Source organism: Eumetopias jubatus, unplaced genomic scaffold, assembly GCF_037043125.1.
Source record: "Eumetopias jubatus isolate StellerSeaLion01/CBP00866 unplaced genomic scaffold, mEumJub1_p1.0 scaffold_1, whole genome shotgun sequence".
In the NCBI taxonomy this organism is placed as follows: Eukaryota; Metazoa; Chordata; class Mammalia; order Carnivora; family Otariidae; genus Eumetopias; species Eumetopias jubatus.
Genome location: NW_028274807.1, coordinates 76,640,107 through 76,661,354, shown reverse-complemented (window position 1 = coordinate 76,661,354; position 21,248 = coordinate 76,640,107). Strand labels below are relative to the sequence as shown.

The window sequence follows — 21,248 nt, the reverse complement described above, 5'->3', positions numbered from 1 at the left end:
GGGAATAGTTCTTACCTACACTTACTCTTTCCTAATGGTGAAAGCAAGCAGTTTGAGATTCAGCCCCTGGGTATCCCCACATTTCTCATGACAGTTCCAAGTTTCAGAACACCCCCAAGGGTTCTGTGATTACCTGGACTATAAGTCAGGGACCAGGGTGTGTTTCATCCTTTCTGTGGTCAGATCGGCTAGTCTGTGATGAACCTGAATATATTCCAGTTATAGATGTTGGTAAAAAACCTAGGGTCCAAGTGGTGAGTTTTCTATTTCAAAGTTATTTTATAGGAAATAAAGCATCTGTTTGAATTCAGAAGAAATCAATTGTTTTACTTTATCAGGCAAATTGTATTCATTTTGCCATTCAGGTTTTGTAGAAAGATTGCTGTCTCCTCTTTCAGACATGATAGTGTAGATATATAACATTTTTCATTCATTCATTCATTGAATATCTATAGAGTATGTTAAGTTTATTTCAAGATCAAGATATAGAAAGGGACAATCCACTTTTTTTGTTTCATTTCAAATATCCTAATAGTTTTTGTTACATAAGAAATGCATGGGACATAGGAGACCCCATAGAGTTCTCCTGAGGGCAGTTTTTTTGACTGGCATGAAAGTGTCAGGTTCCAACTTCTGAGGCTCTTCTACTGGTCATTGTAAATAGGCATTACACTAGCATTCCAGCATAACACAAGTTTCTTCCCTGTGTGTTTATGGAGTCATAATAAGGAAGGAGCACAGACATTTCTGCCTTTACCCGACCATGTTCACTTTGGTGGAAAATGAGGGATGAATATTATTCTCATTAACCTGGTACAGAGCTAGCTTCATTCATATATACAAAAATGTGTGGTAGCAAAGGGTCCTGTGTTTTGTTTAATGCTCTGCTATCACCATTTTGAAACAATAATCTATGACCAAGAGGCTCTGCATTTTCATTTTGCAATGGGTCACAAAAATGATTTTGCTGGTCCTGCCTACATAGCACATGTTCTTCTTGGCTACTTTGATCTGCCCTCGGCCTCCAATCGTACTCTGTCAACATGTCCATTCTCTTGTCAAGTCAAAGAAGCAAATGAGAAACTGTTGTTGTTGCTGTTAACTGAATGCTTTTTAAATTAATTTCAAAAGTACTGGTTCCTATGGCAGGTTTATGACACTGATTTTTAACAAAGCTCTGCAAAGTATCCACATAGATTTCCAATCATGCAATCCTTAACTTTGGTGGGTTTGTTGTTGTTTGTGTTCTAGGCAAATGAAAGCTAGTAGTGTTGGTTTTAGGCTTTTAAATTTTTTTTAAAGACACCTGAGTATACTACTTGACTTACGGTTCCCTAAAGTAAAATTTAAAAAAAGTTTGAACTGAAATGCATTTTCCCATTCTTATCTTGGATAGTAAGCAGCTCTTTGTCTACATCTGGGAATTCCAGCTTTATGATGCATAAGTTGAGGCATTAGATTTGGAAGCACACTCTGTTGTTACTAAGTAAAATATTTCCCCTGAACTGTATAGAATTAAAAATGCTGGCATTTAAAAGCTTAGCCATCAGCACCTACAGTGCTATTAATTACTGGGAATACAGTTTCTGCTTCTTTAGTACCAGCCAATATGTTCAATCTTCCTGCTATTCCAGGGGTCTCCTTTGTGCCTCTGAGGTTTACTCATTTATGCATTCTCCGTTTCTCTGAAGTCCTTTGAGAAGCACTGAGTGTTTGTTCACTGGCTTTTTAGAGCTGGTCCCAAAACTTTTCTCTTTACATATATTGAAAAAAAAAATTCAAAGGGCTATGTTTCTTTGTTCTCATCCAAGCCCACAATTAGCCCCAGTTCCATTCTGTGTACCTGGAAGGAGGAGGAAAGGGGTGGCTCCACGCATTTTACTGCCTATGAGAAAGTGCTCAGCCGGTTTCTTTGTCCTTTTTGTCAGGGCCGGCTGCTTCCCTAATTGTACCGCTGTAGGGAAGCACGTGCCTCTGGGAGCATTATCTGATTCCTACAGGACGTTCAGGAGTGCTTTGCATGCTGACCCTTAACTTGAACACAAATAATATCTTTTCAATCCCATTCCTATGCCGCTGCTGCAGGCTTGCATACCTGAGGACTTGAATTCAGCCGGGGGCCGGGGTGTGGACGCCTGGTGGGGCCTCGGGTTTTATTCTCTGCCCCCACCCCCCAGTTGTCTCACCTGAAGGTTTGCCTCACCTGTCAAGAGGGGAAGCTGAAGCTGGAGGACAGGAGAGGAATAGGAGCTGCAGAAGTCAGAGGGGAAAGAAGGCAAGACAAACAGCTGCTCTTGTCAGCATGGGGAGAAGTGTAAAGAGATTAATAGTTATCTGAAGAGCAAATGGGGACGTGGCATCCAGCCGTGGAATGCGAATATATAAATGTACTGGAATGGACATGCGGCCTTTAACATTTAGACAGATGCTCTCTGGACTGAATGGAATGGTGGAGTTCGTACTTTCTCCTCCCTGTATGAAATACCTAAAGTTTAGTTAAATAATTTACTTTAATTACAATTAAAGCTTCTATTTCTTTGTGAGTCTGTTCTTCTCCATAGTTTTACTTGGTTGGTGACTCTCAGAGTTATCCTTCAACTGAAGAGCCAGACTCCTCATTTCCTTTATAAAACAGGTACCAACGAGACTTCTTTTTTCTTCTTGCTTTTGCTTTATTTTCCCCTTCGATAACTTGAAGAAACAATGCAATCAACATGTGTCAGAAGTTTTCACACAGGAAAAACTGTACTGTACAGTGGTTGCCCCTTCTGGAAATGTGTCCAGTTTGACTCCAGTTTAGGGAGGACTTGAATTATCTCATCAGGCTGACAGGTGTGATGGTGGCTGGGCAGGGCCCTGGACTCAGACTCAGAAGATTTGGTTTCAAAATTACCACTCTTTCCTTATTAGCTGATGCTTGAGCAAATCACCCCTGCTCTCTGATAGTAATACATTTTTTTTTTTTTTTGCAGATTAAATGACAAGTCAATTCATTCTTTCCATACACATCATATCAAGTGCCTACTCTGTGCCCATTTGCACAGAACACCTAAGAGCATCAGGCAGAGAAGTATAGGAGCTAACATACTTCTGAATTGTATCAAATACAGAATGTAAATCCTAACTAGATGGTGTTCTTCTTACACATGTTCTACTCTGGCAAAGAAGAAACTGCTACAAAGAAAAGGAAGGAACAGATGAAAAATTAGGCTGTGTTTGGATGATATACTAGCATGTTATCTTTAAAAATATCTAGATGGCTCTCCCTAACCTTGCTACCCATGGTTCTCCAGTTTTGATGAACTGAGTCCTTGGGGGCAGGGCGCGGGTGGGGCATTCTTTGTACCCTGGGACAGAATTTAGATAATAAGACTACAGGGAAATTTGGAGGACCTCTGATTTTGCTCCATATACAACTTGAGGCTTAAATCCCCTTTAGAACATATCTATCCAGTGGTCTTTCTCATTCTGAATACTATGGCAGGAGGGGAAAAAAGAATAGCAGGTGGTATTCCTTTATTTTATTTTATTTTTAAAGATTTTATTTCTTTATTTGAGAGAGAGAATGAGAGCTAGAGAGCACGAGAGGGAAGAGGGTCAGAGGGAGAAGCAGACTCCCCGCTGAGCAGGGAGCCCGATGTGGGACTTGATCCCGGGACTCCAGGATCATGACCTGAGCCGAAGGCAGTCACTTAACCAACTGAGCCACCCAGGCGCCCTGGTATTCATTTATTTTAAAGACCTTCTATACAGCTACTGAGCACTGGACATTTTTGCCCAGTTTGTTAATAAGCACACGTTCTTTTTTTTTATTTAAATATAGTTGACGCACAATGTTACATTAGTTTCAGGTGTACAGTGTAGTAATTCCAAGTCGATACCCTATGCTATGCTCACCACATAGGCAGCTACTGTCTGTCACCAGACAATACTACAATATCATTGTATATATTCTATTTTCAGGTGCTCTTCAGGAGACCACAGTCTCCAAAGGCTGCACATGAAGCTGTGTGATCTGTGAAGGTCATTACAAAACACGTGCAGGCCTCAGACTTCCCTTGGTGTTTCTGTGTATCACAAATTAGTCCTTCTACCCGGTATTGTGAGGTTTCATAGATTCAAGGTCGATTTCTGTAGAATGCATGCACCAAATGATGCCTTTTCAGAGCAATGATCTGCCGCTGACATAGCTAACCCTGGGGTTTCTGGATGTCCTGCAGCCACAGTACACAAACCTGGGGCTCCTGAACAGCATGGACCAGCAGATTCAGAACGGCTCCTCGTCCACCAGCCCCTACAACACAGACCACGCGCAGAACAGCGTCACGGCGCCATCGCCCTACGCGCAGCCCAGCTCCACCTTCGATGCCCTCTCTCCGTCCCCGGCCATCCCTTCCAACACCGATTACCCGGGCCCGCACAGCTTCGATGTGTCCTTCCAGCAGTCCAGCACTGCCAAGTCGGCCACCTGGACGGTAAGAGCCCCGGGCCCCTGTGTGTGCTTCAACCTGACCCCTGCATCTGAGGGGGGTCTTCACTGCTCCGCCCGAGGGCTTCTCCTCTGTCAAAGCTTATAGATCCATTTCGAATGGTGGACAGTTTCTCACTGTCCTCCAAGAACATTTTGTTTTTGAATATATAACCCTGAACCGGAGAGGGAAAAAGTGCCATTGAGTGGGAAGAGCCCCGATCCTGGAAACAAAGTCCTATGTTCTGGCAATTTCAGGAGATCCGTTCTCACCTGCCTCTTGCTGTTGTTGGGGAGGGGTTCCTTCCTGTGAAGGTTTTTGGAAAACTGTAAAGCATTATGCCAACAAAAATTATCATAGGCATAGGATGCGTGTTCGCATTTCCAAGAATGTAGTATAGTTACCATCTCATTATTTTGAAGAAGTAAATGTCATATTAATATGTGGTTAAAAAAATCACAAACATGGAGTAATAAATTAAAATCTCATTTATTATGGAATGGCTAAATTCATTTATACATGTAGGTTCTATAGCACAAATCACAACTTATTGATACTTATATATTTAACACATTTAGAATTTTTTTTCCTCAAAGAAGCCTCTAAAACTGTACATCAGAGTCCTCAATTAGTCCAAAGAGATTCTGATTAAAAATGTTGTGAAAAAAGAACTTTGCACATATAACTTTTCCAAGAAAACATGGAAATATTTTCCAAAAATTAAAAAAGTATATAAGAATGTTTATTCTATTTCAAAGTTTGTTTTGTAATGTATTATAAATAAAGTTCACATATCAGGGAGGAGACTTACAAGACTGGTTTTAACTACTTGATCAAAGAATGCCCAACACCAAAGTGGCACACATGTTTTTCAAACAACTTTATATTTGCATGGATTATAGAAGTGCTTCCAAATATTATCATCTTACTGAGAAGTAGCTTTAAAATTGTTTTAATGGGTCTTTCCCACCCCCCTTTGGCAAATAGGTTTCTTTAGAAAGTGTTTTACTTTTTATGTCATAGCATCTAGTTCACTATAGCTTTAATTCAGCTGTACATCGTTTATAAAACAATCTACATTTATAACACTACATCCAAATGTGGTTTCACATGTGTTGCCTCATTTTGTCTTCACTTCTTTGTGAACTAGGTAGGACAAGTTTTATAATTCCCATTTTCCTAGCGAGCAACGCTAAGAATGTGGAGGTTAAGTGACATCCCTGAAGGGACAGAGGCTTTTGTGTAGCTGGACCTGTTTCTGATTCTGCCCTCCCCCCCTGGATTGTGTTCTGCCTTTCTTTTTCTACTGGTCCACATCAGGATGTTCAAAAGTGGTCTAAAATTTTATATTTGTGCTTTTCTTTCACGGTTTGAGAAGCTGTTCTGTCATGGTTCATATTTCAAACATAAAGTCTAAGTAGGAGCCTAAAATTTGATCTTTCTCCCATGTGTTATTTATCACTTGTGTCACAGTCTTGAGTGTCTTTTGCATTAATAATCCTGGAGATGGACACTAAAGGTGAGTAAACTTAGAGTCCATAGGCCTTAAGTAAATACTGGATGATCAATCTAAGTAATACTTTGCTGAAGATCTGCTAAAATAGTCATTTTATAAATGGAGCATGATGTGCTTTAGAATAGGGGTCACCGACTGGGTATTCACAATCCCTAATCTTCCAGGCTAACAGTTTCTTGTTTGCATACCGAGGCCAAGCCCCACTGTGTTAGGAATAAGCACATCTGAAGGGCTGATGGGCATACTAAGGCCACTAAATGATGGAGCACTTCTCTTCTAACATGGTTTAAGAATTATAGTGATGGAGCTTGCTGCACATGGAACGTTAAGTTGGTCTCCCCTTGCCTCCGTCATCACCTCCTCATACAGAAATCTTAAGGTTCTTAAGGTTTTTTTCCAGATTGAACATGATTCTGAACCATCAAAGCCCCTTTCTCAGAGAAGTAAATGTGTCACAGCAAAAAAGGCTGGGGAGCTATACCTAAGTGGTGGGTTAAAAAGGAAAGAAAATGTCTTCTGGAGTATACTTACTTTCCTTACATGGGACAACAGTGAGATCAGTATTCTGAATGAAGGGGTAGGCCCTGCTGTTACGGGAAGAGCCACTGTTTGGGAGCCAGAAAACCTCAATTCTAGACGTGATCATCTTTGTGACTTTTTAGCCAAGTCACTTTGTCTTTCTCGAGTTCAGTCAGTACCTCTGATGAGGATAAGGTTGAGTCTGGTGAAACCTACTTTCTTTTCTTATGGTGAGGTAATATTAATAATCAGCATAGGAGTTCTTGGGACATGTGGGTGGCTCAGTTGGTTAAGCATCTGCCTTCGGCTCAGGTCATGAACCCAGGGTCCGGGGATCCAGCCCCGCATCTTCACATCAGGCTTCTTGCTCAGTGGGGAGCCTGCTTCTCCCCCTGCTCCTCCCCCTGCTTGTGCACGAGGTCACGCGCTCTCTCTCTCTCTCTCTCTCTCTTTAGAAAGACTTAGGTTCTCATTAGGTATTTTGCCTGCCGTTATGAATGGCCTTTGTTAAGCTGTTTTGCCTTTCTTGGGTTTCTCTTCAGTGGTCTACAGTCTACCCTATAGATTTTATAGGACGAGTGATTGAATTAGATGTCCATTCTCTCCTACCAGTGTATCACATGGTGTTTAGAGTTGTATTCAGTCCTTTCGTGTTCACCATCAGTTTTATTTTAGGCCCTGGTGCCTTCCTCCTAAATTTAGGGCACCTGAACCTTTATCGGAGTAGCTGCTAAGATCACCTAAAAACACCTAAGCTGCAGCATCTAACTCTCTGAGACAAATTATATATCCTCCCACTTAAACATAGACCTCACATTTTTAGAAAGTATTGTGTCACGTGTTTATTTTGGTTGAGCCTCACAACTAAGGCTGTTAGCCCCACTTTTATAAACGAGGAAGCTTAGAGAAGTGAAGGTGATAAGGCTGATCACTGGTCGAGGAAGGAGAGGACCCCGGGGGCCCTCACTCCCAGTGCAAGTCTCTCTACCACCCTGTCTAGACGGCCTTTCCTCCCGATGGAGAGAAGGCGACGTGCCGGGATGGACAGGCCAGGCCCTGGGTGGTACGGAGCTGAAGCCCAGCTGATAGAGGACTTTTTAAATGTCATATTACACAACACCTATTTCTTTGGCATCTGTGCATTCTAAAGCAACTTTTCAAAATAAAATACTATCATTTACAACTGCCCACAAACTGGAAGCAGCAGAAGCCACTGTCATTAGGAGGAGCCACACTTAACTGCATCGTCTTTGGGTAATTTTTTAATAAAAAACCTTTTTAGTACCATTTTATCACTTGTCATCCTCCTCCCGTGTTTTCTCTTTTAATTCTGGTTTTCTCAGAATTACTGCCAAAATATAATTAATATATTTAAAGCATATATGCATATTTGCTTTCTCTGTTTTTTTAAATAACAAATGTGATTGTGTTTCCAGTTCCGTAAAAACATGGTATTTATTTTAAACTTCTTCCAATGAACTAAAATGAAAATGAAGTGTGATAACATTTTTCCGTATTCCTCACAGACCTGCACACATACATTCAAACCCAAACCCACACTGAATTTAGGACTTAAGCTTCAGACTCTTCTCTTATTTCTACAGTCTAATTGCTACTGCTCAGAGAGGCCTCCCATTTAACATCATGAAGTACCGGTCTAGTATTGTAGTAAGGAGTCAGGAGTCATCAGACAGTTGACAGAATTGTATGTTAGAAATGGCAAGAGGGCCACCTGGGTGGCTCAGTCAGTTGGGCTTCTGCCTTCGGCTCAGGGCATGATCCCGGGGTCCTGGGATGGAACCCCTCATTGTGGGGAGTCCGCTTCTCCTTCTCTCTGCCGCTCCTCCTGCTCGGGCTCTCTCTCTCAAATAAATAAATGAAATCTTAAAAAAAAAAAGTGGCAAGAAAGTTAGGTGTGGATTTCAATTCTGAAATTTGCTCGCGGCATATGGGACCTGCCCAAATGGGGATGTTAATACTTACTCCTTATTAGGAGGCTTACATGACCCAGGTAGTGCTCTCATGGGCACCTGGCTTGTCACAGGCATATAAATGTTTGCTGACTCTGAATTCCAATCCCTTTGTTTCATGAGCTTATTACAGTTTTGTGAGGGTTCAGTTGTAAAACCAGTAATAATTTGAAAGAATGCAGAGCAAAATGTTTCTACTTTTTTTTTTTCTTAGTGCTTTTGGGCAATTCACATGCCTACTCCAGCCCCAAGGGACTGTGATACTACCCACTATCCAAATATATGAATAAGATGATAGAGAATGATAACAGGCTGTCCCATATGCAGACTCCTACAGGGTGTCTGCCCAAGCCGACACAGGGTCTCCTTGCCAGCACAAGGAAGGGCCCTCTCCAGATTTTAAGAAACTGTTGACTTCAGCATGTATTTTTCATTTTTTAATCTGCTACTTCATTTATGGGGATGTCTTTTTTTTTTTTTCAGTCACCATGTTAAATAAAGGCTAGCAGTGGATTTCACTCATGGAAGGGTCGATATATTGACTTGTGGTGGCAGAGTCCTGGAGGGAACCTGCATGCTCACCAGCAGGAACTGTTTCAATGGGTTGTGGCATATCCATGTAGCGCATTACTCTATGGCCATTGAAAAGATTTGTATGTACTGACCTGGAATGCTTTGGGAGTTGTTGCTAGGGAAAAGATAAGCTTTGTATGGCACCTACTTGAGAACAGAGAGGTGTGGTGAGAACACCCCTTCTGGGATCAGAGTGTTCCCTTTCCCTGGACTCTAGTGATCAGGCCTCTTTGGGAATATAGGTCAGTCTGTCTTGATTATCAGCCTCACACACCTTTCTTTGTCAGTTTGAGAGCTGGGTTTTTTTTTTTTTTTAATAACCCATGGCATACAGTATTATCTGTGTGCAAACACTGCAAAAAAAAAACTTCAGGTTAGTGCTTTTTTGTTGCACTTTGTCTGAGAAAAAGTCCTGGCCGTTGGCCATTGGCCATACAATCATTTTTTTTGCACTTGTCCTTTTTCCCTTCATACATTTCAAGGTCTTGGAGAGCAGGCCTCCTGACCTAGTGCCCAGCACACTGTCTAGCATACAGTAGGCCCTTAATAAATATGAGGAAACTTTGTTTTCTCTTCATGGCTAAAGGAAGCAATTACAGTTCCAAGCAATATGCCTCAATTCTGACCTTGATTGTTAACCATCCGTAAATGTAATGCTTTTTGCCTCTACCCATGATTTATAGAGAGCATTCCTCCTTTGCGTTTCCTAATCATACCAGCCTCATGTCCTGTTCAGGGCTTTGAAGAATCTGACTTGAGCAAGTGGAGAGATTAGGGAGGTGGCATTTGAAAGGAGAACAGCCAGTTCCCCGGAGAGTTTCATTGATCCCAACATATCAGCCCTGCAAGCTCTCTTGCCTTGGCTCAGAGGAGAGTTGAGATGCATGCCTGTGGCCCACCCTCCCTGTCATCAGGTTACCTGAAATGTAAGACTTCCAGAATAAGGCTGCCAGCTCTGTAGAAATCTAATGCAAGCCAGCCCATTGCATGGCCCTCTGGAATCTCGGGACTCTTAAGAATAGCCCATCAAAGGACATGATGTACAGACAAACATTTTCATGGTGAATATGATTTATCAACCTCTTTTCACAAAGGAAACACTTTTGTCCTCAACATTTGAGCTTTAACTGGGGCTTGAGCTGATCTCACATTTGAGTAGCTGTTAGATTTTATTGCTGAGAGACAGGAGAGAAGTCCGCAGACTTGGCTCCTGCCAGTGATACATTTGTTACACATAACAAGGTTATTTTCACTTCCTGACATAGCTGTCCTGTAAATCTCCTGAGATACATATAGGAATGCCTTTTTGTGCCCCTCTCATGAGGAAGAAAACAATAACACTGAGCACATTCACCTGTTAGCCAAGCTATTTCTTAGTTCACCAAGCATTGAGGAAGAATCTCCTAAATAAAGGGCTTGAAGATTCTTGGCGATGGTTCATGTTACTTAGTTAACCCTCGATTGGAATTAAAAATGAATTTCCATTGCAAGATATGATGCAGGGCTATTGTCCCCCAGGGCAGAGCAGAATAGCTTCATCAGCATGTTTACCCTAATTTGTTTAGATTGACTCTAGGTCAATGTATTTGTGATAAGCCAGTTTCACCTAATTTTTATGCCCCTCCCACACTATTCTGAGTGATTTGCTTGAATGCACTATAGAGTTTTTATTTAAAAATAAAAATTTGGGGGGCGCCTGGGTGGCTCAGTTGGTTAAGCGACTGCCTTTGGCTCAGGTCATGATCCCGGAGTCCTGGGATCGAGTCCCACATAGGGCTCCCTGCTCAGCAGGGAGTCTACTTCTCCCTCTGATCTCCCCTCTCTCATGGTCTCTCTCTCTCTCAAATAATTAAATAAATGTTTAAAAAAAAAATAAAAAAATAAAAATAAAAATTTGGGGGGCACCCGGGTGGCTCAGTTGGTTAAGCATCTGCCTTCGGCTCAGGTCATGATCCCAGGGGCCTGGGATCGAGTCCCACATCAGGCTCCCTGCTCCGCGGGGAGCCTGCTTCTCCCTCTGCCTCTGCCTGCCGCTCCCCCTGCTTGTGCTCTCTCTCTGTCTCAACAATAAAGAAATAAAATATTTAAAAAAATAAAAGTAAACATTCTGACACTGATTTATTGTATCTAATATGATGAGAACTACCACTTATTAAAATAAATAAATAGCATATTTAAATAAAGCTGGCATTTCTTTTTTCCACTACAAAGTTTTCATTTTTTCTCCTGTTCTTTCTCCTGATGCTCCTCTTCCTCCGTCCTTCCCTCCCTTTCTTCCCTTCCTCCTCCTTTTTCTCCTTCACTGTGTTATCATTAGTGCTGGTCAATTTTTTGTTTTGGCTTTGAGGTATTACCAGCCACTCAGTACCTTGAAGATTATGTGAAGTTTAAATAATATAACTGGAAACTAAAGCAAGTATCTAAGGGAAAGATTACCAGTAAATATATTTCATTCAGAAATAATTCTCTATCCCTTTAAAAACTTGTATAGATTAATCCCTTTCTGCCATAAACCGAGCAATACACTTGTCATTGCAGATTTTTCTCAGGTTTTTTCTTGCAGTAAATGACGTTCACCTTCTCATTCCAAGTAAAAATTTTATTGTAGACAAAATATAATAGTGTGCATTTTGTATCCTTTGTCTAAGGAAAGGATCTTATTTGTTTATTTTTGTTTTTATCATTAGAGAATTTATGGGACTCTATGACTTACCTCTCTAAAATTGGCCAAAACTGTAATCAGAAAAGAGTAGTGAGACTTAAGGGGCTTTGAATCAATTTTCTCAGCTCATTAACTGATAGCTTATTTTTAATTGGCACGTAGAGAGTGTGCTGGAACAAAAATGACCTGAAAATTGAGGTATAAACAGAGAATAATGTCATAAGAATTCTTTAATAACTCAAAAGAAATACAGTATATCATTAAACTTGACAAAGATCCCTTAAAATCAGCCCAGAATGATGTGTACCATTTATTGAGGGAATGTTGCTCCGAGGGTATTCCCATACCTGAGTTCTGCACCCTTCTCCTGCTCACATTCCTGATAATTAGCCATTTCCATAGTATGACCAAGTCTTGCAGTGGTTCCCATCCCCTCCGATGGAGAAGGGCAGGTGTATTTTTCTCATGAAGGGGGTTTAGCAATCACCTGTCATCAAGAGTAAAGCAACTGCGTGTAAAATAAATCCTCATAGTTTTATATCACTAGCAATTACCATGTCTACTCAGGTCACCATGACTGGAAGAGGACTTGAGATAACATAGCTTTCTGCCCAACCACTTCCAATTCTCTGAGATTAAAGGAGAGTTTATTGTAAGGAAAAATCTTAGACTCTTTGAAGCCCTGCAGATGTTCTGTAGACATGGAATGGCTTTTAGAACAAGGGGTCCTGTAATTAGACACATGGAGGTCTAAAGGTAATGATCTTAGCAGCAGTCTCTCCTGTGGTTTTTAATAATGATTACGGCCCCATCATCGGGCTGCCCTCAGGTGAAATTTAAAAGAAAATTTGATAGTAGCCAGAGATCCCAGATCTAATTCATTGTGAGGTAAATTCAGGAGGGATTCTCACTTTACAAATAGATGAGCATTCTCATTTTAGTTTGAATCTAATAACGAAGACTCATGATGTCTTAGTGGAAAAGAAAACAGTATAATTTGCCACTTTGTTATTGTGTTACTAACGTCTGAAGACTTGGAATGTAATTTCTGATTGTGTTATGCCGAATAGGGAATTTTCAAGTTCACCAGTCATACAGGTGTTCCTTCGTGGGGTTACTCATTCAGTTTTTATTTTTACTTTTTATACCATTTAACAGTATCATATACTAAGTCTTGTGAAAAATATAATGAAGGTGAATATTCCATTTCAAAATACTTGGGAAGGGGCAGGGTGAGAGGGAGAACCTTAAGCAGGCTCTATGCCCCGCAAGGGAGCCCAATGAGGGGCTTGATCTCACAAGATCATGACCTGAGCCGAAATCAGGAGTCAGACACTTAACCGACTGAGCCACCCAGGTGCCCCCAAAATACTTTTCTTTTTACCTGAATGGTTTCCAAGTTATATTAGATAGGACGAGCAATGATTAATTAGCTTAAGGGTCCTCATTTGAATCTGAGAACTCATCTGACAGGCTCCTGAAGAGCGTGGTCCATGAAGTTGAACACAGGACTCAGAGGGCAACTTTTGGGTACTATAACTAGCTTTGTGATCTCAGGCAAGTTCTTCTGTGTCTGCCCATCTGCTCAATGGGTCTTAACAGTACTTACTTGGCAGGATTGTTGCGAGGCCTAATTAAAGTTTATGAAGCTCTTTGGGAGCCTGAGAGATCAAGTTCTAAAAACATAATATGTTATCATCTTACCCTAGATTTTTGTTTTTAGATTTACGTGCTGAATGCTGCATCAATTCATGCTTACAATTTAGTCAGTTTCTTGGGGTTTTCCATTCATAAACGGAGATGAATAAAACAGTATAAATATATAAATCCCTAGAAATAAAAGTGGAATGAAAATATACTATATATATTATGTGTGTGTGTGTATATATATATGTATTTTTTCTAATATAAAATAATTTCTTCTTAAAACATGTTTAATTGGATCCACAACTGTTAATCAGTTACTTTCTTTCTTAGTGTTTTATTGGTAACATTTCAGCAGAACAAATGGTAAAGTTTTAAATTGTGATCATTTTTATGGGGTCGGTAAAAGAAAAAACATACTCTTTTTCTTAAAAATACAAAAATAAACATGCATATTTATGTAAATATAAATATGTTACTCTAGTTGAGTAACAAAGGACTTAATTTACAACAATTATAATTTGGGCTTGAAAGATATTTCTTCCTTCTCTCTCCCCTGCTTACTTATTTCTCCTTCTACCCTGTGTGTTAATTTAAGATTTTCATATTTCATATTTTCATATGTATGAATATAGAGCCCTGGTGTTTAACAATATAAATTGCTTCTACTTTTTTTTGTTAACTATTTTGTATTCTTGGGAAAGCAAATCTCATTTTCCCATAAGAACAACATTGTCATTATGGATTGTATTTCTGACCATATATTTCTGAAATATATGGATTATATTTCTGTCACCAAGTAAGTTATAGATAATGATTAACTGTATGTCATAAAAGCAAAATTCTGACCACTATGAGCCACTGCAATAGTTTAAAACAGCAAAATAGGGGTGCCTGGGTGGCTCAGTCTTTAAGCGTCTGCCTTTGGCTCAGGTCATGATCCCAGGGTCCTGGGATCGAGCCCCACATCGGGCTCCCTGCTCAGTGGGAAGCCTGCATCTCCCTCTCCCACTCCCCCTGCTTGTGTTCCCTCTCTCGTTGCCTCTCTGTGTCAAATAAATAATAAATAAATAAATAAAAAATCTTAAAAAAAGATAAAATAAAATAGCAAAATAATTCTCATAATCCTGTAAAACTTGCTTAAATTTCTTGAATGCCTTAACACGTGTATTAAGTTTACTTATACATAAAATTTGAAGTTATTTTTATGAACTTGACTTATCTAAAACTATTATATAGTATATATTATATATATAGTATATATATATATTATATTATAACAAACACTTTAATTAATATTTTGATATGCCAGAATTTTGATGCACTTGATGTGTAATGATCTGAGATGCCTAGGTTTCTCAAAATTTTCTCTAGGAAAATTAGAATGGATACTTACAAAACATCTTCCTGTTGCTAAGAATTCTATTCAAAAAAGAATTCTGTAGTGGAGACTAGGCTTTACTTTAAGAATTTGAATAAATTTTTAAAGGTATTATTCAAGATTTTGCTTGTAAGGAAAAAAAAGAGAAAAAACTGGATCCTATTGAATCTAAAATTCTAGTTTTTGTTGTGTGTGTTTACTATCCCTGACCATCACCACAATCTTCAAAGCAGAGCAATCTTGAGAAGATAAAATGTCCCCAAAAGCAAGTGTTGAGGAGAAAGGCTGTGAGTGCTAATGGAGCAAGCTCTGTTCCTTTGCCTTAGTGATTGATCATGGAGGTCTTTGAGGACACAGTTGTGTATTCGACTCAGGATTTGGTGCTTCCCTTGAAATATTATCGGTTCAAATTTATCACCTACACTCACTCTTTTGACCTTTCTGTACAAAACCATAGAATTTGTACATAAGGCCTGTGGGAAATGGTGTTTGATAATTAGATAAAGCAGATTGATCAGTAGGTACATCAGAAAGTATTTTCATAATAGAAATTTGCAGTAACTTTTTTTACACTCAACAGGATAGATGTGTAGAAAATGTATCCTATATGATAATTAAGAATTTCTTCTTGAACTAATCTACATAGATAAGTGACCTCTTTCTCCTTTGCTTATTCTCATGCCTAGAATGTGTGGAAATTATATAAGTCAATACACACTCATTTAAAATAGTTTAGTTTAACATTATTCCCTTTGAATTTAGAAAGGCACCTGACAAATAACTATTTTAATCAGTCTTTGAAAAATATATCATCTATCTCTAAGCGTTACCATAGGTAACTCATTCCTTAGACTTATATTATTCTTTCATGGTATTCACTGGTAATGGATCGTATTTGATGTTTATCTTCAAAGACTACAGCTTATACTTTTATGTTTAGGTGTCACAAAAGCGTATTTTGCAGATACTTCTATTTTATGTCTGAAGGTAGTCACATAATTTAACAAACAGTAACTTATCTGTGCACTTTTTTTGGTTTAAAAGCTAGAATGGCAAGTTGAGGGGGAACTCGAGGGCTAGAGAAAAGATGTCTCACTTAGCAGCAGAAGCTGAAGGAAAGGAAAATTTATTCCAGGCTGTTCACTGGGACCCTCAAGAAGCATTAAATATATAGCTATTTGTAAAAGTTTCTGTAATGTATTCCTATTTCAGAAGTGATTTCTTACCTACTGCCCCGTGGTTTTCAGCTATAATGCTTTTCTTCACACAAACATTATAGACACAGGTAGAAGAATCGTGATGAGAAGAGTCCTTTTGTTAAGTTTTTATAGAATCTCCTTTCAGCCTCTATCCAAGTGTGATTATCACCTTGGATACTTGGGGAATAGGAGCCGGGAGAGGGGAAAGGCGAATCAAAAGGGAAAAGAGCAGAGGGGGAAGGGAAAACGGTTTGTGCAAAAACAGCAGGCTGATTCTTCTGTAAAAGCATAGGGTGAACTCTAAGTTTGTTAGCTGGATGTTTTGCGAGATGCTTTAATAGTATATTTTCATAATATGGACTTCCAAAATGAGGAGAAGAGCCAACCCAATTGAAACTGAATGTTAAATTCCGTTTAAAATCTTGACTTCCTTGATTAATGTATTCTATAATCTACTGGGTGTTTTTGCTTCCAAGAGTGAGAGCATACCTCTTATTTCCTTCAGTTTTCTTCTTAAGAGTGTTGACTGAGCTATTTCAGGAAAGGAGAAGAAAGGGGACTTCTTATTTTCTTTTCCCTGGCTAGCCTTGTTCCTTTTTGAGAAATCTGCATTTTATACCCAATACTAGGTGGTCTTAGTCAATGAATACAGTAAGCATGTCATTCTATATAGTTTCCTTTTTAGTGCTTTGAAATTTCCAGAAAAGAAGATCTCCATAATCATCTGCCAGTACTTTAGTGAGATAAAGACAAGCAATACAATTTTAAGGCCCCTTTCTCTGTGTGTACTATTGGTGGTTTGACTTTGGTAGGTATCGACTCTTTACTTAGTGCCACAATGTAACTGAAGCAGTATTTTAATGTAGATGCATTTTTCTTTAATTTTATATGTTCTTTCTACCTGTTAGACATATCCTTTTATTATAATTACTTTTAAATCTAAGCTTTCCTTCCCATTGTCTCAAAACACAACCTAACTTCACAGATTTGAGTCCAACCTTCACTGTGCCTGCCTCTGAGGGACCTAGTGAGTATATACAAAGAAATGACCAGAGTTGCTTGGATATCTTTTGTCACTGATCTCAGTAGAGGGTCAGTTGTGCTCACCACATGGAGAATGCATCAAGAAAAAAATAAATTAGAAGTGGAAGGGGATTAGAATGGATATATTTTGCCTGGGTACAGCCCACACTGTTATATGAGCAGTGTGAGAGGTTACATCCTTCTAAAACTTGCTTACGAGCATTCCCAAACGAACAGATTTTCTTTTTAGAAATGGTTTGACAATTTGTTTTGAAGTTGTCACTTGGGCATATGGTAGTGGGGCACAGATTAGCTCCTAATTTATTGCTCTCTGAATGTGTTTGACATCGGAATTTAGACTTCAGAAGCAGAAAATGGAATACTTGGAAACATTTAAGCAGAATAGGGGATCATCTCTTTTCCATCAATTCCCAATTTAAGATGAAAATGTTCTCTCAACTGCTAACTTACAGTGAGTTGTAATATGGCACATACAATCCTGTAAAATATGGGAGATGCTCACAGTGTATCATTTTTAGTTATCTTGCAGGACTGATGATTACAAATACTGTGACCATCCTGGTAGATATCCAGCACATCTTTGCCTCTTCCTGAAAACAGGGACTGTGGCTCTTTTACTAAAGTGAGGACAAAAAAAAGTGCCGAAGGAGGCAGGGTGGTGAGTGGAAAGAATTCAGTCTTTGTGGGTAGATAGACCTGGAGTTGAATTCCTCCTCCCTCTGTCTATGTGGCCTTGGGCAAGACACTGTCCCTCGGGCAGCTTCTTCATCCCTAAGATGGGAATAATACATCTTTAGGTAGCTCTTTATTAATAGGATTAAACATAATGAATGTAAAGTGCCTAACACTGTGCCTGGCCAATGGTGATTTTTTAGTTGGGTGGATCATAAATTTAGGATTAGAATTTAGCCTAAACCCACCACACTCATGGATTCCTTGGGCACTGTAATAGGGAATCCTCTCTAGGGGGAACCTCTAGCTTCTGCTGCCACCATTTTGTGGTGGAGGTGATATATTAGAACAGTACTTTAAAAAACTTTTATCACAATTAGGAGCATTGACAAATGAATCTCTACCTTGGGCATCCTGAGGGTATAATCTGAGTTTGTCCTGAGCCTTAGAAGACATACATTTTCTGGGCTTTTGTTTTGTTTCTGTAAAACATTTCCATTTTTTTCATTTTAATATCTTTAAATATAAATATTTCTTTTCTTTTTATCTAAAAAAAAGTCTTTAAAATTTTAGCTCCAGGAAGAGGAATAGCATTTATCTTGTGGCTTTGAGTTACACCCAGGCATACTGCCATGTATATTTCTCATGTACAAGTACCTTGAACAATTGTTCAAGAAGAACAATTTTGAGGTAAATTACTGTACTCTGGAAGACAGCACTGAGGAGTAATTATTTTTACAGCCTCAATCCAGTCAGAGCTAGGACCCATGCTATGAGAAAGGGTGATATTGTTACATAGTTGCACAGAGCTCCTTCTTGATTGCCCAGCTTTTCTGAAACTAACCACATTCTAGACTTGTTTGGATGACCCCAGGGGCCCACAATCTCCACAAAAGAGAGGAAGTCACAGGGCAGCAGATTCCAGCTCAAAGTAAAGAATGGCCTGGGTTCTATAGGGATGGAATGCACTGCCTCCAGTGGTAGTGAACTCAGCCACCACAGTGTGTGGAAGCAGGTGGGACCCTTGACTCAGGTTTTAGATGACAGAATGAATCAAGTAGCCTCTGAAGTTCTTTTGAATTAAAAAAACCTGTGCATCCAGAGGAGAAGTCTTTTGTGGCTGGAAAGAAAGAGAAGGACAGCAATGGATGACCGGCTCTGGGCCAGGCAACTGGTTAAGTGGAGAAGAGAGTGGACTTTTCAGACAGGCAGCGGAGTAGGGGCGAGCAAGCCTGTTCTGCCCTCCCCAGGACAGTCATTCCACTGTTCTGCTCGAAGCTGTGCTCAGGTATGGGAAACTGCACAGGTTAAAACTCAGAAGGTGGGATGAGGCCAGCCTGTGCGGATCAAGGCATCTGGACCCTGTCCCAAGGGCAGTGTGCTGACGCTGACTACTCTTTGAGCATGGGAATTATCATGCTCAGATCCATATAGTAAGCCCATTAATCCAGCACTGTATGGAGGATGATTGAAGAGGGACTGGAATACAGGAAGCAATTTGGAAAATGCTACGGTCGTGCACAGTTGTTGGTGGGGCTGAGCACTCACCCATGATATGGTGCACTTGAGCCAGGAAGGACAGACATGAGAGAGCACCAGCATCGGATGTGGAAGTCACCGCTGCCAGGGGCTACATAGGAAGGAGGGAGGAGGGCCGGAGAGCCAGGGAAGGAGCTGAAATGATTAACTATCTTACTAGCGGATATATGTTAGTAAGCGGTTGGCAGCCATTTTCCAGCTGGAGCTTTTGCAAATCACTTAACCTGCCCGGTGCCTCCGTTTCCTCATCTTTAAAATAAGGATAATGATACCTACGCTCCAGGGTTGCCGCAAGGGTCAAGTGAGCTAATGAGGTGCCGGTGGTTTGTGAACTTGGAAGTCCATCCTCTTGCAAACTGTCGCTACTGCCTTGGGATAGAGGCAGCAGGTAAGGCGTGTAGCTTCCTGTGTTGCCAAATTAGCATTCACATCCTTTTACTGAGGTTCCAGCTGAAGGTCCTGCTTGAACGAGATGATTATTATCCAGCCTATTTCAAAACTTCCTGCCAGGTTCTCTCTCACCCCTGGTAACAAAAGCCAAAAGCCTACTAGCCTCCAGACACTTGACCCTTCTGCCTTTCCTCTTTCCCTGAGGAGAAAGCCAAGTAGTCTCTAGAATAGAATTCACACTCTTCTCCTGGGCTGATGGAAATGGCTGGCTGTGGGAGATAAGGACCTTTTTGTAAGGCTCTTCGAACTAGGGTATGCTGCAGGTGCTTGCTTGTGGGAGTATTTTCTCATTAGGATGACGGCTGTCATTCAGACAGCCTTGCCCCTTCTCACAGTGCTTGATCCCAGACACACTAACGTGTGCCTCGGTCATCAGCCATCCCTTCCAGGGACTGATTTCCCCTTGAAGCGCCAGTGAGGGGAGAGGCCCTTGTCAGAATTCTCACGACTGAATCATTGCCATGAGCTAATGTCTCCAGCTTCATGAGTCACTGCTGGGCCAGGCATCGGTTTTGTAGGTCAGAGAAATGAAGACGCAAGTTAGCCTGCCCTGTTGTCATTAGCTCGCATGGGGGAAGGCAAGCGGTTGTCAGATGGTGGCATTTTGGAAATCAGATGTTTGATCTTCTCTGTAAGGACATAAGTGAGTGGAAGGGCTTAAGAGTTAATGATGATATTTCAAAAATCCTCTAATTTTTGTGTGTGTTTTGTTTTGCTTTAGGCAAAGTAGGTGAAATGATGTGTTTGGGAGATGAATGTTCTTGTAATAGGCAAGATATAGCTTGCAGGAGAACATCTGTAACCAACCCATTCTGCATCAGACGGGGCCAAGGCTTGTTTGTGTTTTAGTGCCTGTTCGAACATGTCCAATTTTAAAAAGATTTATAAAGTTTTAGAGGATTCTCTGTAATATCATTTCTTCATAGAGCAAGTATAGGCATTAATAGCCTAGCAGTTAAAATATCTACCCTCGTGGTGTGGAGGCAGTGCCAGCATTGAGCCCTGTGGTATAAAAAGCGTTGCCGATATGAAGTGGATACAAAAAATATTAGGAACATCAGGAACCGTTCATGAATCTACCTGCTAATCTAGCAAGAGGCACAAAGAAATGATGCTTTCCAAAGTTTTTCTTGTTTCTGATAGAGAGTTTGTGTAAAACATAATGAGAGAAATACTTGGATATTTGCTCCCAAGTACTCAAGGGTATTGCTCAAAAGTCGATCAAAAAGAAAGTAACAGAAGAGGGGACAGAGGCTGGTGAGGGAGAATAAGCTTAAGTGCTATTAATATCAATTAAACCACAGGATTTTGAATTTCTTTACCTGTCTCTGTGCTTTGTCTTTATATATATATGTATATGTATGTATATATTTACATTTATATACATTTGCTTATATATACATGTATATATTATATGTATACATATGTATATACATTGCCATGAGCTAATGTCTCCAGCTTCATGAGTCACTGCTGGGCCAGGCATATATATATACACATATAATATATATGTATGTATATACATATGTATACATATAATATATACATGTATATATATATAAATATATATGTTTATATATATATACATATATATAAATATATATAATTTA

General features: G+C 40.0%; 1 protein-coding gene across 5 annotated transcripts in view; it reads left to right on the top strand.

Moving 5' to 3' along the window:
• TP63 (tumor protein p63) overlaps window positions 1-21,248 on the top strand; it is a 226,409-nt gene that overhangs the window by 142,061 nt on the left and 63,100 nt on the right. For all 5 annotated transcript variants that reach the window (XM_028101038.2, XM_028101037.2, XM_088017426.1 and 2 more), the window contains exon 4: window positions 4,221-4,475. In XM_028101038.2, the coding sequence (XP_027956839.1) occupies window positions 4,221-4,475 (255 nt within the window). The remainder of the gene's footprint in view (window positions 1-4,220; window positions 4,476-21,248) is intronic.